Here is an 11,954-nt window from a genome sequence, read left to right as displayed (position 1 = left end):
TTTCCAACTTCAAAACTTTGTCAGTGTAGTTTTCCTTTGATGCAGGCTTCACATAATTGATCAGATGAATTTATTTCGAGTAGACCGCTCACCATCTTTTCTTTTACTAATAGCTTTAGACCAGAAAATTCAAGATGTCCATATTTCAAGTGTCAAAGTCATGAGTTATTTCTTATAGATGTTTTCATGAATTTCAAATCACCAGACTCCATATTAATAGTGAATAGGCGATTTTACATCATATTAACCTTGGAAACAAATTTTTTATTTTTATTTCTCAACGTCATTGAGCAATCCTTTATCTGCACTTCATATTCTATTTCAGAAAGCTGGCCAGGGCTGATGATGTTGCTTTTCAAAGTTGGTACATAGTAGACATCAAGAATAAATTTCTTTTTCCCATTTTTCTGAGTAATTCTAATTTTGCCTATTCATTTGACAGAAAATTCTGATTCATCGCCAAAGATTACTTTACCATTAATAAATTCATCCAGTTCAGAAAAATACTCCTTTTGGCCATACATATGATAGTTGGCGTAACTATCCAAATATCAAATATTCTTCTTAGATTTTTCATCTGCCTTGTAGGTAAGGAATATGCGAGATTCTCTATTTTGATCTTCAATAGCTGCTACATGGCTTCTTTCTACTTTTTTAGGATTTGATCTATACTCATAGCTATAGTGATCATATTTATCACAATTATAGCATTGTACTTGAGAGTTTTATTCCTATTGAGATCTTCCTGGAGCTCCTCGTCCACGACTTGTCGCATGATAGTTGTCACTTGATTCTCCTCTACCATATGATTGATTTCCTCGTCCACGTCTAACTATATTGTTACCTCTATATCCTCCACGGTATCCTCCGCGCTTATTTGAACTTTAATTTATCCTGAGTTTTTGCTCATTCCGCCTTTAGTTATAGATAACATGCTTTGCAAAGCTTGATTCAGACTTTCAGAATCATCAATTTGCTTCATATTTTGCTCATGGGCTTGAAGAGAACCCACAAGCTCATTAAAGGATATCTGTGATAGATCCTTTAATTCTTCGATGGCAATAACCACGTAATTAAATTTGTGTGCCAATGACCGCAAAATATTTTCCATGATTCTTATATCATTAAGAACTTCTCCATTTTTTTCATCTCGTTTGCTACCGATTTAACTCGGGTGATATAATCATCCAAGCTTTCTGACATTTTCATTTTTAACATCTCAAATTTAGCTCTAAGGATTTGCAAACGTACCCTTTTCGCTTTTTTTGCTCCTTGAAGAGATTTCTGCAAAATCTCTCACACCTCCTTTGATGTTTTTGCTCCAGAAATTTTTTCAAAGGTTGATTCATCAATACTTTGATGAATTAAGTTCAATGCTTTACTATCTCTTTCTCAATTTTTTTCTTAGCACTCATTTTTCTTCATTTGTTAGAGCCACCTCATTTGTTGCATCTGTCAGTACATCGAAATTAATTTCAACTAGATCCCAACATTCAATTGCACCAAGTCGGAATTTCATTTGAATACTCGAGTTGCCAAAATTTGACTTTGTTAATTTTGGGACTTGAAACTAGAACATATTTGTCATTGTGGCGTGTATAAAATCAAGGCTTTGATAGTGGACCAAAATAATATTTTTACTATACAAGGAACAAAATATTATACACACAAAATAAAATTCTCACAACTTTCTCACAATAAGTGCTTCGGCAATTTATTTTTTTAGTTTATTTTTATAAGAGCTTTGCTCTCTATTTCTTCCTCTCTAATGCACTTTCTCTTGCATAGTTTCTTACAATTTCCATATCTCTAACACTTACATATTGATGTCTATTTATAAGAAAGTTAAGACACTATTTGAAAGATCCAAGAGTTATGATTTGCCTAATATTGCCAAAATTAGAAGTTGTGTTCAAATTGACAAGAATGATGAAGTTGTGTTCAATTTGACAAGGATGATGGCTTCAAGTTGATAAGAACAATCTAGCATATGTGAATGCAAATTGGATCCAACTTGGATAGTTTTCAAATTGAAATTGAGTTGTCATCTTTGACCATGAAGTTAGTTGTCAAATTCAGTTTGAATTCTAACAACTTGCACCATAAAAATTGTATAACAAACTCCGAACCATTTTGAACCGAAGTTGAAAAAATCTAATCAAACTGAATTAGTTTGATTCGGTATTTAGTGCATATTTTTCAAAACTGAAAATCAAAAAATCGAATTAAACATAGTTTGCTTAGTTATGTAATTTTTCCTAAGCGTAGAGTCAAAGTGAGTGATCAACACATAAACTTCTCCCAAATTTTATTCGCTCAAAATTGAATTTGCTGTCGGGACAAAGTGACGAATCTAGGTTCTTTATTAGAAAATCGTTAATAAGAAAAATCAAATTGAACAACAATGGATTGGTACAAAATCTGGACAAAAAAATATTACACTGGAAAAAAATGGCACTATGCTTAATTTAAGCTAGACAAGTTAATTAACGTGTTGCTATTTCACAAACTTGTGATCATGACTAATAACGGTCAGGAATAGTTTATTGGCAATTAATTAATTAACCTAATTAAGTTCCGCATGAAAAATATATTAATTAGACAATGTCGTCGTGTTTAATAATTAGCCAATTATATATATATATATGTGAACTAATCTTTCTTTTCTGCCGAGTCCCATTTGTCATCAATAGAAGAAAAAATGATGTCCATGCTAGTATTGCTGCTACTCCCAGAATTAAACATGGCGTCCGCCATATCCACCACCGGCTGGTAATCAACTTCCCTCCCAAATCTACTACCGGAGGTCCCTGCACCTCCACCACCGCTGCTACCGGTGGTCACGATATTGCATATGCTAGCTAGTGAACCAACACTTCCATGCCCAAAATCCCTGCACAAACACGTATGTATAGTATTAGTGGCGGGTCCAATTTAGTATTGACACATAGCTAGGCGGGTCACATCAGATATTGACGGATCAAAAATGGATCAGGCAAAAATAAATAATTTATCTGATCTGCTCATATTTAATACGGATAAAAGTAGCAGCACAAATATTAAACTTTTGAGTTTTGAGCCATTTTTGTTTTTAAGAAATGAATATTTGAACCCATTAAATTTAAATTATGAATATGCTGACGTACCTTTGTATGTCAAATGGAGTAGTAGTGTAGCTTGTGCCAGCTTGTTCTCCTTGTGGCTTAATATCCATGGAGAGCCAATGCCCACTTAAGGAGGCTGAAGTTGGTGGCGGCAACAGCAGTGGCGCCGGTGGAGGGGTTGAGGTGGTTTGATGAGTTATCTCTTCCACCGTGGGGGGAGGCACGGTGGGAGCTGTGGCGGACATATAGCAAGTGTGTTGAGATCGGTATGTTACCTCAAATACATAAGGATCGTCATCAAGGCGCTGGACTTGCTTCTTGGCTGGACAATGGTATAGCTTTTGATGGGTGCATCTATAATAAGCCCTAAAATCATTCAAAACTTATTAGTAATAATTAATGGATTAAAATATATACTCCTTCTGTTTCAATTTGTTTTGTCTGATTTTGACTTGACACAAAATTTAAAAAAGTAAAAAGAGATTTATGAATCTTGTGGTCTTAATTCAAAGATATGTACGATGTACTAAAATGTTGTTTAATCTTGAGATTTTAAACATGTCATGTGGAAAGTTGAATTTAAAAGAGTTGTCAAAACGAAAAAAAGACATTCTTTTTTAAATAGACTAAAAAACAAAATAAGACAAACAAATTAAAATAAAAAGGTAGGAAAATTGTAAAATTTGTACATTCTTGGTGTATTTGTATGTACTGCAATATATGTTATTTATACTTTATTTTCCAAGTATCAAACTAGATTTAATTATCATTGGCATTTATATGCCCTTGTTCTAGGTACGTAAATTTAACATGATTGTGTGAAAGTTTACCTTGTTAATGCACAAGAGTTAAATTGATAGTTAATTTACAAACTTTAATAATTGTATCTTAAATATTCATAGTGTTCATACCAAGAAGAAGATATGAGGATCCATAATATTTTTTTAAAAAGTAGGAATAAGAAGAAGAGGAATAAATTAAAGGGTTGTTAGATACATATACATATCATTAATTCTAGAATGTGTGAGGAAGTCTAAAGGGTCAACATGTCCCACTCACTCCAACAATGTTGTTGTATGTGGAATTCAAATTGGTCAAAATATGCCAATAGGTATTTTGTTTACTAAAGATAGGAAAAGTCGGTGAGAGAAATTAAGGTCTAAAAGTGCAAGCTGATTGAATTAGTATATATATATATATATATATATATATATATATATATATATATATATATAAAATATTTTTTTATTTTTTATTTTGTTTTCTGGCTTTTGAGATTGAGTAAACAAGAATAATTCATAGCGTACATTATATTGGACACATATGTACATGCATGTTTTTATAAAGGTGACACTTCTCTACATATATACACTTCTCATCCCATTAATCAAATTAAAGTTTTAAGTTGTTCAAATTGACTGTTTCTACTTCAATTCAAAGGTCTTGTAATCGGTGAAACTAATTAATTATAATTAAGATATATGGGAGTTGTATGGTTTATTTTGACCCCTTCAAATAATACGAAAGCAGACTTGGTCCTTAGTTTTTGTCGAATTTGGTGGGATATATACAAAAACATTGAAAAAATAAGAAAAAGAAACACTTATATACTAGTAGTAGTTTCTTTTTACTTGTCAAATTTTTATTTGATACACCTATTAAGAAAATAATGATTGGTATAGTGAGTTACCATTTTACCTTATTAATTGATAGAGTTTTAAGCATATTTATTCACTAAAGTTTTCAAAGAAGTTAATTCAATGTTAATAAATTGAGGGTATAATAGGAAGAAAAAAATTGTCTTTTCTTGCTTTGTCAAAATTAACAGATAAAAATGAAAATTAAATTAGAAAATATTTAGGACGGAGGGAGTATTAATTAATAAAATGAATTGTATTATACCTAGGAAACCTAGATCCAAGAATCTCTTTCTGACCATATTTTCTCCAAGTAAAACCATCCTCTGGTGGGAGTTCAAGATTTCCCATTCTTGGAGCAGACACCCTCACTGTTCTTCTCTCTGTATCTCCCGTTCTGGACCTTCATGCAAATTCAATTCATAATATTAATTCCTCCTCGATAGAGTGATCATTAAAATTATACCAATATTAGAACATGTCGATTAAAGGATTTAACCACCGGAATGAAAAGAGCGATGATTATCGAGGATGAACATAAGCAAATACTGACGACAACTCTTATCTGGAAAGAGACAAGTGTTATAAGATGACAAATCCATCATCATGTCAAGTCTAACAGTAATGTAGTAATATAACTTTCCTTCGTGAGCTTATAGTAATTATTAATTTTAGGAAAAAATTCAAAAATGTCTTTAAATTATTTAAAATGAATAAAAATGTCGTTTATTTATAGTTTGATCCAAAAATGCTTTTACCGTCAATACTTTAGTCCATAAATGCCCTTATTATTATTTAATGGGTCAAAAATACCCAATTATTACAAAATGGGTCAAAAATGTCCTATTCCTTTATATTTTTTTTAAAAAAAAACTTGTTCCTTACAAAAATATTACTTTTAAGGAAGTCTATTCTTGTTTTCTTTCTTTTTAAACCACTTTAAGTAATAAAAATGTAGAAAATTATTTTATTCTTCATATTCTCATTTTATTAATTAAAATAGAATAATTTTATGTACTCAAAGTTTTAACAGATAATTATGTTATATATATAATATCATAATAAATTCAGCATTAATTTTTATTCAAATAACAATAAAAAATAATTATAATAAAATAAGAAATATTTTTAATGATGGATTTGTTATGATCTTATTTTATTATAATTATTTTTTATCATTCTTTGAATTAAAATTATTGATGGATTTATTATGATTTTATATATATGAAATATATTATCCATTAAAACTTAGAATACATGAAATTATTCTATTTTAATTGATAAAATGAGATTACGAATAATAAAATAATTTTCTACATTTTTATTACTTAAAGTGGTTTAAAAAGAAAGAAAACAAGAATAGAGGTTCTTTAAAATTAATATTTTTATAAGGAACAAGATTTATTTTTTTAAAAAAGAATATATTTAGTAGGAAAAAGGCATTTTTGACCCATTTTGTAATAATAGGGACATTTTTGACCCATTAAATAACAATAAGTTCAGTGAGACACCTCAAGAGGTTGGCGCGGAAGTTAGGCTCGGGGAACAAGCCATCCAAAAGAGAAGTAGTTTTAAGTACCTTGGTTCTATTATGCAAGACAGCGGAGAGATCGACGAGGATGTCACACACCGTATTGGGGCAGGATGGATGAAATGGAGGCTCGCCTCCGGTGTGTTATGTGACAAGAAGGTGCCACCACAACTTAAGGGCAAGTTCTACAAAGTGGTCGTTAGACCAGCTATGTTATATGGGGCGGAGTGTTGGCCAGTTAAAGTCTCCCACGTGCAAAAGATGAAGGTTGCTGAGATGAGAATGTTGAGATGGATGTGTGGGCATACCAGGAGTGACAAGATTAGAAATGAGGCTATTCGAGAAAAGGTAGGAGTGGCCTCGGTGGAAGACAAGATGCGGGAAACGCGACTGAGATGGTTTGGACATGTGAAGAGGAGAGTCCCAGATGCACCAGTGCGGAGATGTGAGAGGCTGGACATAGATGGTTTCAGGAGAGGTAGGGGTAGGCCGAAGAAATATTGGGGAGAAGTGATCAGACAGGACATGGCACATTTACGACTTACCGAGGACATGACCCTAGATAGGAGGGTGTGGAGGACACACATTAGGGTAGAAGGCTAGTACATAGTAGTTTTATTCTCCCTTATTCGTAGGCATATTAACGCACTATGATTTCTTGTACTCTGATGTATGTTATTTATGGTATTTATGTTATTATTCAATAATAATATCTACTGTTTTTTTGTGCTTTGATTATACTATTGTTTGGACCGTATTTGTCATCTACTTATTTACTCTAATATTCTTGTCTGACCTTTTTCTATGCTTTTATTGAGCCGAGGGTCTTTCGGAAACAGCCGTCCTACATTGGTAGGAGTCAGGTCTGCGTACACTCTACCCTCCCCAGACCCCACGATGTGGGATTTCACTGGGTTGTTGTTGTTGTTGTTGTAAATAACAATAAGGGCATTTATGTACCAAAATATTGACGGTAAGGGCATTTTTGGACCAAAGTATGAATGGATGACATTTTTGTTCATTTCAAATAGTTTAAGGGTATTTTCGACCATTTTTACTTAATTTTAAATCCTGGGATCAATATGTTAGTTTTTTGAGATAAATGTCAAGAACACACTTAAACTATCCTTTTTTTTGAGTTTCATACCTAAACTATTGAAAATGTGAGTTTCATACCTAAACTATCACTTATTAGTTTGAGAAACACACATCAGTAGTGTGTGTAATACACTCTCTCTACTCTCTCTATTTTTTACAAAAATCCTTGCCACATAGATTAAATATTCCACCTTGACACAGATTAAATAAACTATTAATATTATTTAAAAGTTAAAGACTAAAGTATTTTTATACCCCAAAAAAATGAAATTATTTTTTTAAAAAAGGATTTTTTTTAAAAAGAAATTATTTTTTAAAAAAATAAAATTTAAAAATATTTTTCTCACTCACTCCGCCAACTCCCCCCCCCCCCCCCCGCGACAATCCCCATCCTTTTATTGTTTAAAATTACTTATATAAAATATTTTTTAAAAATTCATACTTTATCCCCTCCCCCACTCCTTCCTAAAAAAATATTATTATTTTTATTTTTTAAAAAAATAAAATTATACACACGCCATCTAACCCTCCGCTCTTAATTTATTTTTATTTTTTTACATTTTTTTCGTTCTAAGTTAGGTATGTACATATATTTTTAGGAAAATATTTTTTTCTACTTGCGTACCAAATATAATACAATTAGTCTTGCGGCAAAATATTTTCCTAAAATCATATGTATATATCTAACACAAAATGAGAATTTTTTTTGGAAGTAGAGGGGCTAAGTGAGGCGAGGTAGAATTATATTTTTTTAAAAAATTAAAATAATATCTAAATTATTATTGGATGGGGGGGGGGGGTTAACTAAGAATGTTTTTTTTAAAAAAATTATAAAAAATATTTTAAAATTAAAAATTGGGGGTGGGGATATGGTGAGAGAGTGGTGGAGTGAGATAAGAAAAATATTTTATATTTTATTTTATAAATATTATTTTTTTTGGAGGGGGATAGTAATATTTTAATCCTTAATTTTAACTTCTAATAATTTATTTAATTTTTGTCAAGATGGAATAATTTGTTTATGTGAAGTGTGATGTGATAAAAAAACTTAAATGAAAGAGAGAGTGTAGTACACACTATAATGAGAGTGAAATAAAAGAGATAGATGTGTTTCTCAAATTAATAAGTGATAGTTTAGGTATGAAACTCAAAGAGAATAATTTAGTTGTGTTTTTGACACTTTATTTCTAGTTTTTTTTCTCTCTTCCTATTTACCAAGGAACTTGAAATGATGCCTTTTTTTTCTTTTGTTTGTTAATTTTGTGTATTACACACCATTATTTACGTAAGCTTATCGCAACACCTCATTGTGATATGAAGCGCTATCTGTATATAGTTCTAGTCATGCTAAAATAATTGTATAGTAGTAATACATTTGTGTGCATACACATTGTTGTCCCCACTTCTCTGATTGCTAAATATTGACACAGACTCAATATATATTATTTTTTTATTTTAATTTATGTGATAAAAATAAAATTTATAAAGTCAGTTAATTTTTTTATATATATTTTAAAAATGTTTGAAGTTGTTAATCACTGTGAGTTAGAATAAATTTTACATTATTTTTAAATAATATATAATACTTTCTCGGTCTCAATTTAAGTAGCACATATAGAATTTGGAGAACCAATCAAATTTGATATATTTTTTAAAAAATATTTTAAATTATTAATTATTGTGATTTATAATAATTTTTATATAATTTTACTTTTTTTACTACTCCACTCCTTCGTTTCATTTCATCCTTACCCCATATTCGGATGCTTTAAGGGGGAAAGAGTTTGATTGAGAAAGGGGCCTCCTCTGCCTATGACATGTTCGTTACTCACCATATACTTATTATTTGAAAATTTTATTTTATTTTTTTATTCCTTTTTTTTTATATAGTAACTCTCCTTTGTACCCTATTTTTTAAAGTAGATTTATCTTTTAAATTATTGATGTATGACATTATATAATTACAAAAAATAATATAATCTATCCAAATATTAAATTCATTAAAATAATATGATATAACAAAACATAATACAATATAAAATAATGTGTAACAATCATACAAATACAGAGTAAAGATTTATATGCTGGTGGGTTCCGCATAAAATGACTTGTCTTAAGAAGATGCCTTTAATTTGACCACTTAACACAATGATTGATTAGATAAGCATAGGGGCAGTTTGGACAAGGAGTACAAATATTTGTATTGTAGCTACATTGAGATTCCTTTTTCAGCCGATTAAAATGCTCTAATTTTAGTATATTTACGTAAATATCCTCATTCCGCAAAAGATAGGATAACACATGACAATTGAGAGAAAGGGTCTTGAGTTTTTTTTTTTTTTTTTCATTTTGTGTCCATAAAAATCAACTTTGCACTTTGTACAAGCAGAAGAAGCACTGAGTATTATATGAAATGATCAAATTGACCTCATTCAACTTAGATTTACTGAAAACACACATGTTGACCACCTTCTGTGTGCTTTACTGTGTGTTGTAGACTCTTATTATAAGTCGTAATTCTTTTGTATGATAAAGCTAAGTGCTAATTTTTTAATTAATAATTTCAATATTATATTATGATCTTCTTTTCTTCGGAATTAACTATGGAAACTTAGAAGAAAATCATTGTATGTTGACATTTATATAGTTAGTGCTATACATGGAGAAAGTTCTATGGAATTTCTGTGAAAATGTGATAAAAGTATTTAGAAACTAACATAAGAAAGAAAAAGACAAACAGTAACTATAACCTTTGTTACTTTGTGTGCGCTCCGCTTTCCCACTGATATTTCACACTAATATATATATATTCTGCGTGAAATAATGCACTAGGGTTCGTTTGATTTGGAAACAAATTATTTTTATGGAGGAATTTATAATATAAAAATTACTTATATGCTTATACAAGGAATTAATAATGTAGAAATTATAATTACGCACGGAATATTAAAAGGGCAACTATACATTACATTGTCATTTTATGCAAGTATAGTATCATTCCTCATATATGAAGCGAAATGACCCTTAGAAGGATATATAGTATGGTTCATGAAATAGTTATGCATGGATTAAGAAACTGTTATCCAATGAAAATGAATAAATAACACATGTATCCTTATCTCATATTCTATATCGCACAAATTAATATATTCGAATACATATTATCGCTTTTGCTTGTATTGGTATTATTAGCAACACAAAGTTTAATAAAGCTGACCAAATGTCGTATTAAGTTATACAACAATTATTATTGTTTTCATATAACACGGTAATGAGAAATTAATATCACCTAGTCAGTTGCATAATAAATAGAAGCGAATGTTCTTTTTCATATTTCGATCTATTTTAAGGAGGAAGTAAAATTATTTTTAAAAAAATGAAAACTATAAGTGACATACAAAATCAATTCTTAGAATGTAATTAATTACTTGTATTAAAGTAGTTAAGTTTGTTACCTTGTTCGTTGCCTTTGGGAGGAAGAAGAAGAAGCGACAGCAGCTGTACTGGAATCATGAGATGCATCCATAGCCACCATCATAGAACTTTCCCCACCACCCATTTGATCACTTTCCTGCGGTAGCCCATGCACCGAAAATGCCCTCGCCGACGTATTCTCTGCTGCATGGAACAATTCTAGTGCCTCATGATGACCACTACTACTTAGCCATTCTTGAACCACCTGTTGTTGCTGTTGTTGGTGCTGCCGCTGCTGGCTAATTAATCTTTCCTTTACATTATTAAATACCGCAATGATCTCTTCTGTTTTACTTAAAAGGACACCCCTTTGGTTTGCCCAGTTCGCTAAGTTGGCTTCCACCTCTTTACCCAATCTACACCCATAAAGGATTGTAGCAATTGTCTGATCTTCCATTTAGTTAATTACTAACTAGGCTGTTTTTTTTTCAAATGGTTTATGGAGATTTTAATTTATGTTCAAGACAACATAAATGAATTGAAAAGTAGAATTTAAGGTCTAGATGGGATTGCTAGAGTATTATATATGTTTGAGGTGAAAGAAGATTAAAGTGTTTTCAAAGTATTTGTATTTGTTGAACACGGTAAGCATACTAAGATTTCACAGAAAATGGAAGGAAGCTTGGCAAAAATATTTATAAGACTAAGTCATGGTCTACAAATTAGTATAACCTGAGTTGTTTTTTCCCCCCCTTTTTTCTCAGGTCTATGAGAAGACTGGTCCTCATTGAAAACAAATCTTTTGGACCATATTTGGTGTTGTGAGGAATTTTCCTTAACTTTGAAGATGTGACTTCCTTTACTTTTTTCTTTTTTTTTCCCTCTCTAATACAATTTATGATTTAAGAATTCACTTGTAATGAGAGGAGAAATGATTTTCAAGCCCTTTTCAAACCTTTTTAGTATTAAAATTTTTTTCAAGAGATTTTCATTTTTACATATAATTTTTTTTATAAGATTTCTTATATTCAAATTATAAATGAACAAAAGATATCAGTTCCTCGATAATTCCTCCATATATATATGACGTCCTTTCTACTTTGACGTCTTTGAGTATTTGACACCAGTTTATTGCACAACATAATATTGTACAAATTTAAAGAATCTCAA

The 11,954-nt window shown here is 30.6% G+C and overlaps 1 protein-coding gene across 2 annotated transcripts; it reads right to left on the bottom strand.

Annotated features, from left to right (window-relative positions):
- Positions 1-2,421: 2,421 nt before the first annotated feature.
- Positions 2,422-11,353, bottom strand: LOC129900261 (WRKY transcription factor 55). Of its 2 annotated transcripts, none has more exons than XM_055975192.1 (4): positions 10,826-11,353; positions 5,007-5,138; positions 3,147-3,470; positions 2,422-2,893 (listed from the first exon to the last, which is right to left on the bottom strand). In XM_055975192.1, the coding sequence occupies exons 1-4, from the start codon at positions 11,239-11,241 to the stop codon at positions 2,653-2,655; spliced, it is 1,113 nt and encodes a 370-aa protein (XP_055831167.1). In that variant the 5' UTR covers positions 11,242-11,353; the 3' UTR covers positions 2,422-2,652. The 2 variants fall into 2 exon arrangements, with proteins under 2 accessions (XP_055831167.1, XP_055831166.1); XM_055975191.1 differs by having other exon boundaries at positions 2,423-2,893; positions 5,007-5,144.
- Positions 11,354-11,954: the final 601 nt, after the last annotated feature.

This window comes from Solanum dulcamara, chromosome 8 (assembly GCF_947179165.1).
Source record: "Solanum dulcamara chromosome 8, daSolDulc1.2, whole genome shotgun sequence".
NCBI lineage: Eukaryota > Viridiplantae > Streptophyta > Magnoliopsida > Solanales > Solanaceae > Solanum > Solanum dulcamara.
This window is presented reverse-complemented; position numbering and strand designations above follow the sequence as displayed.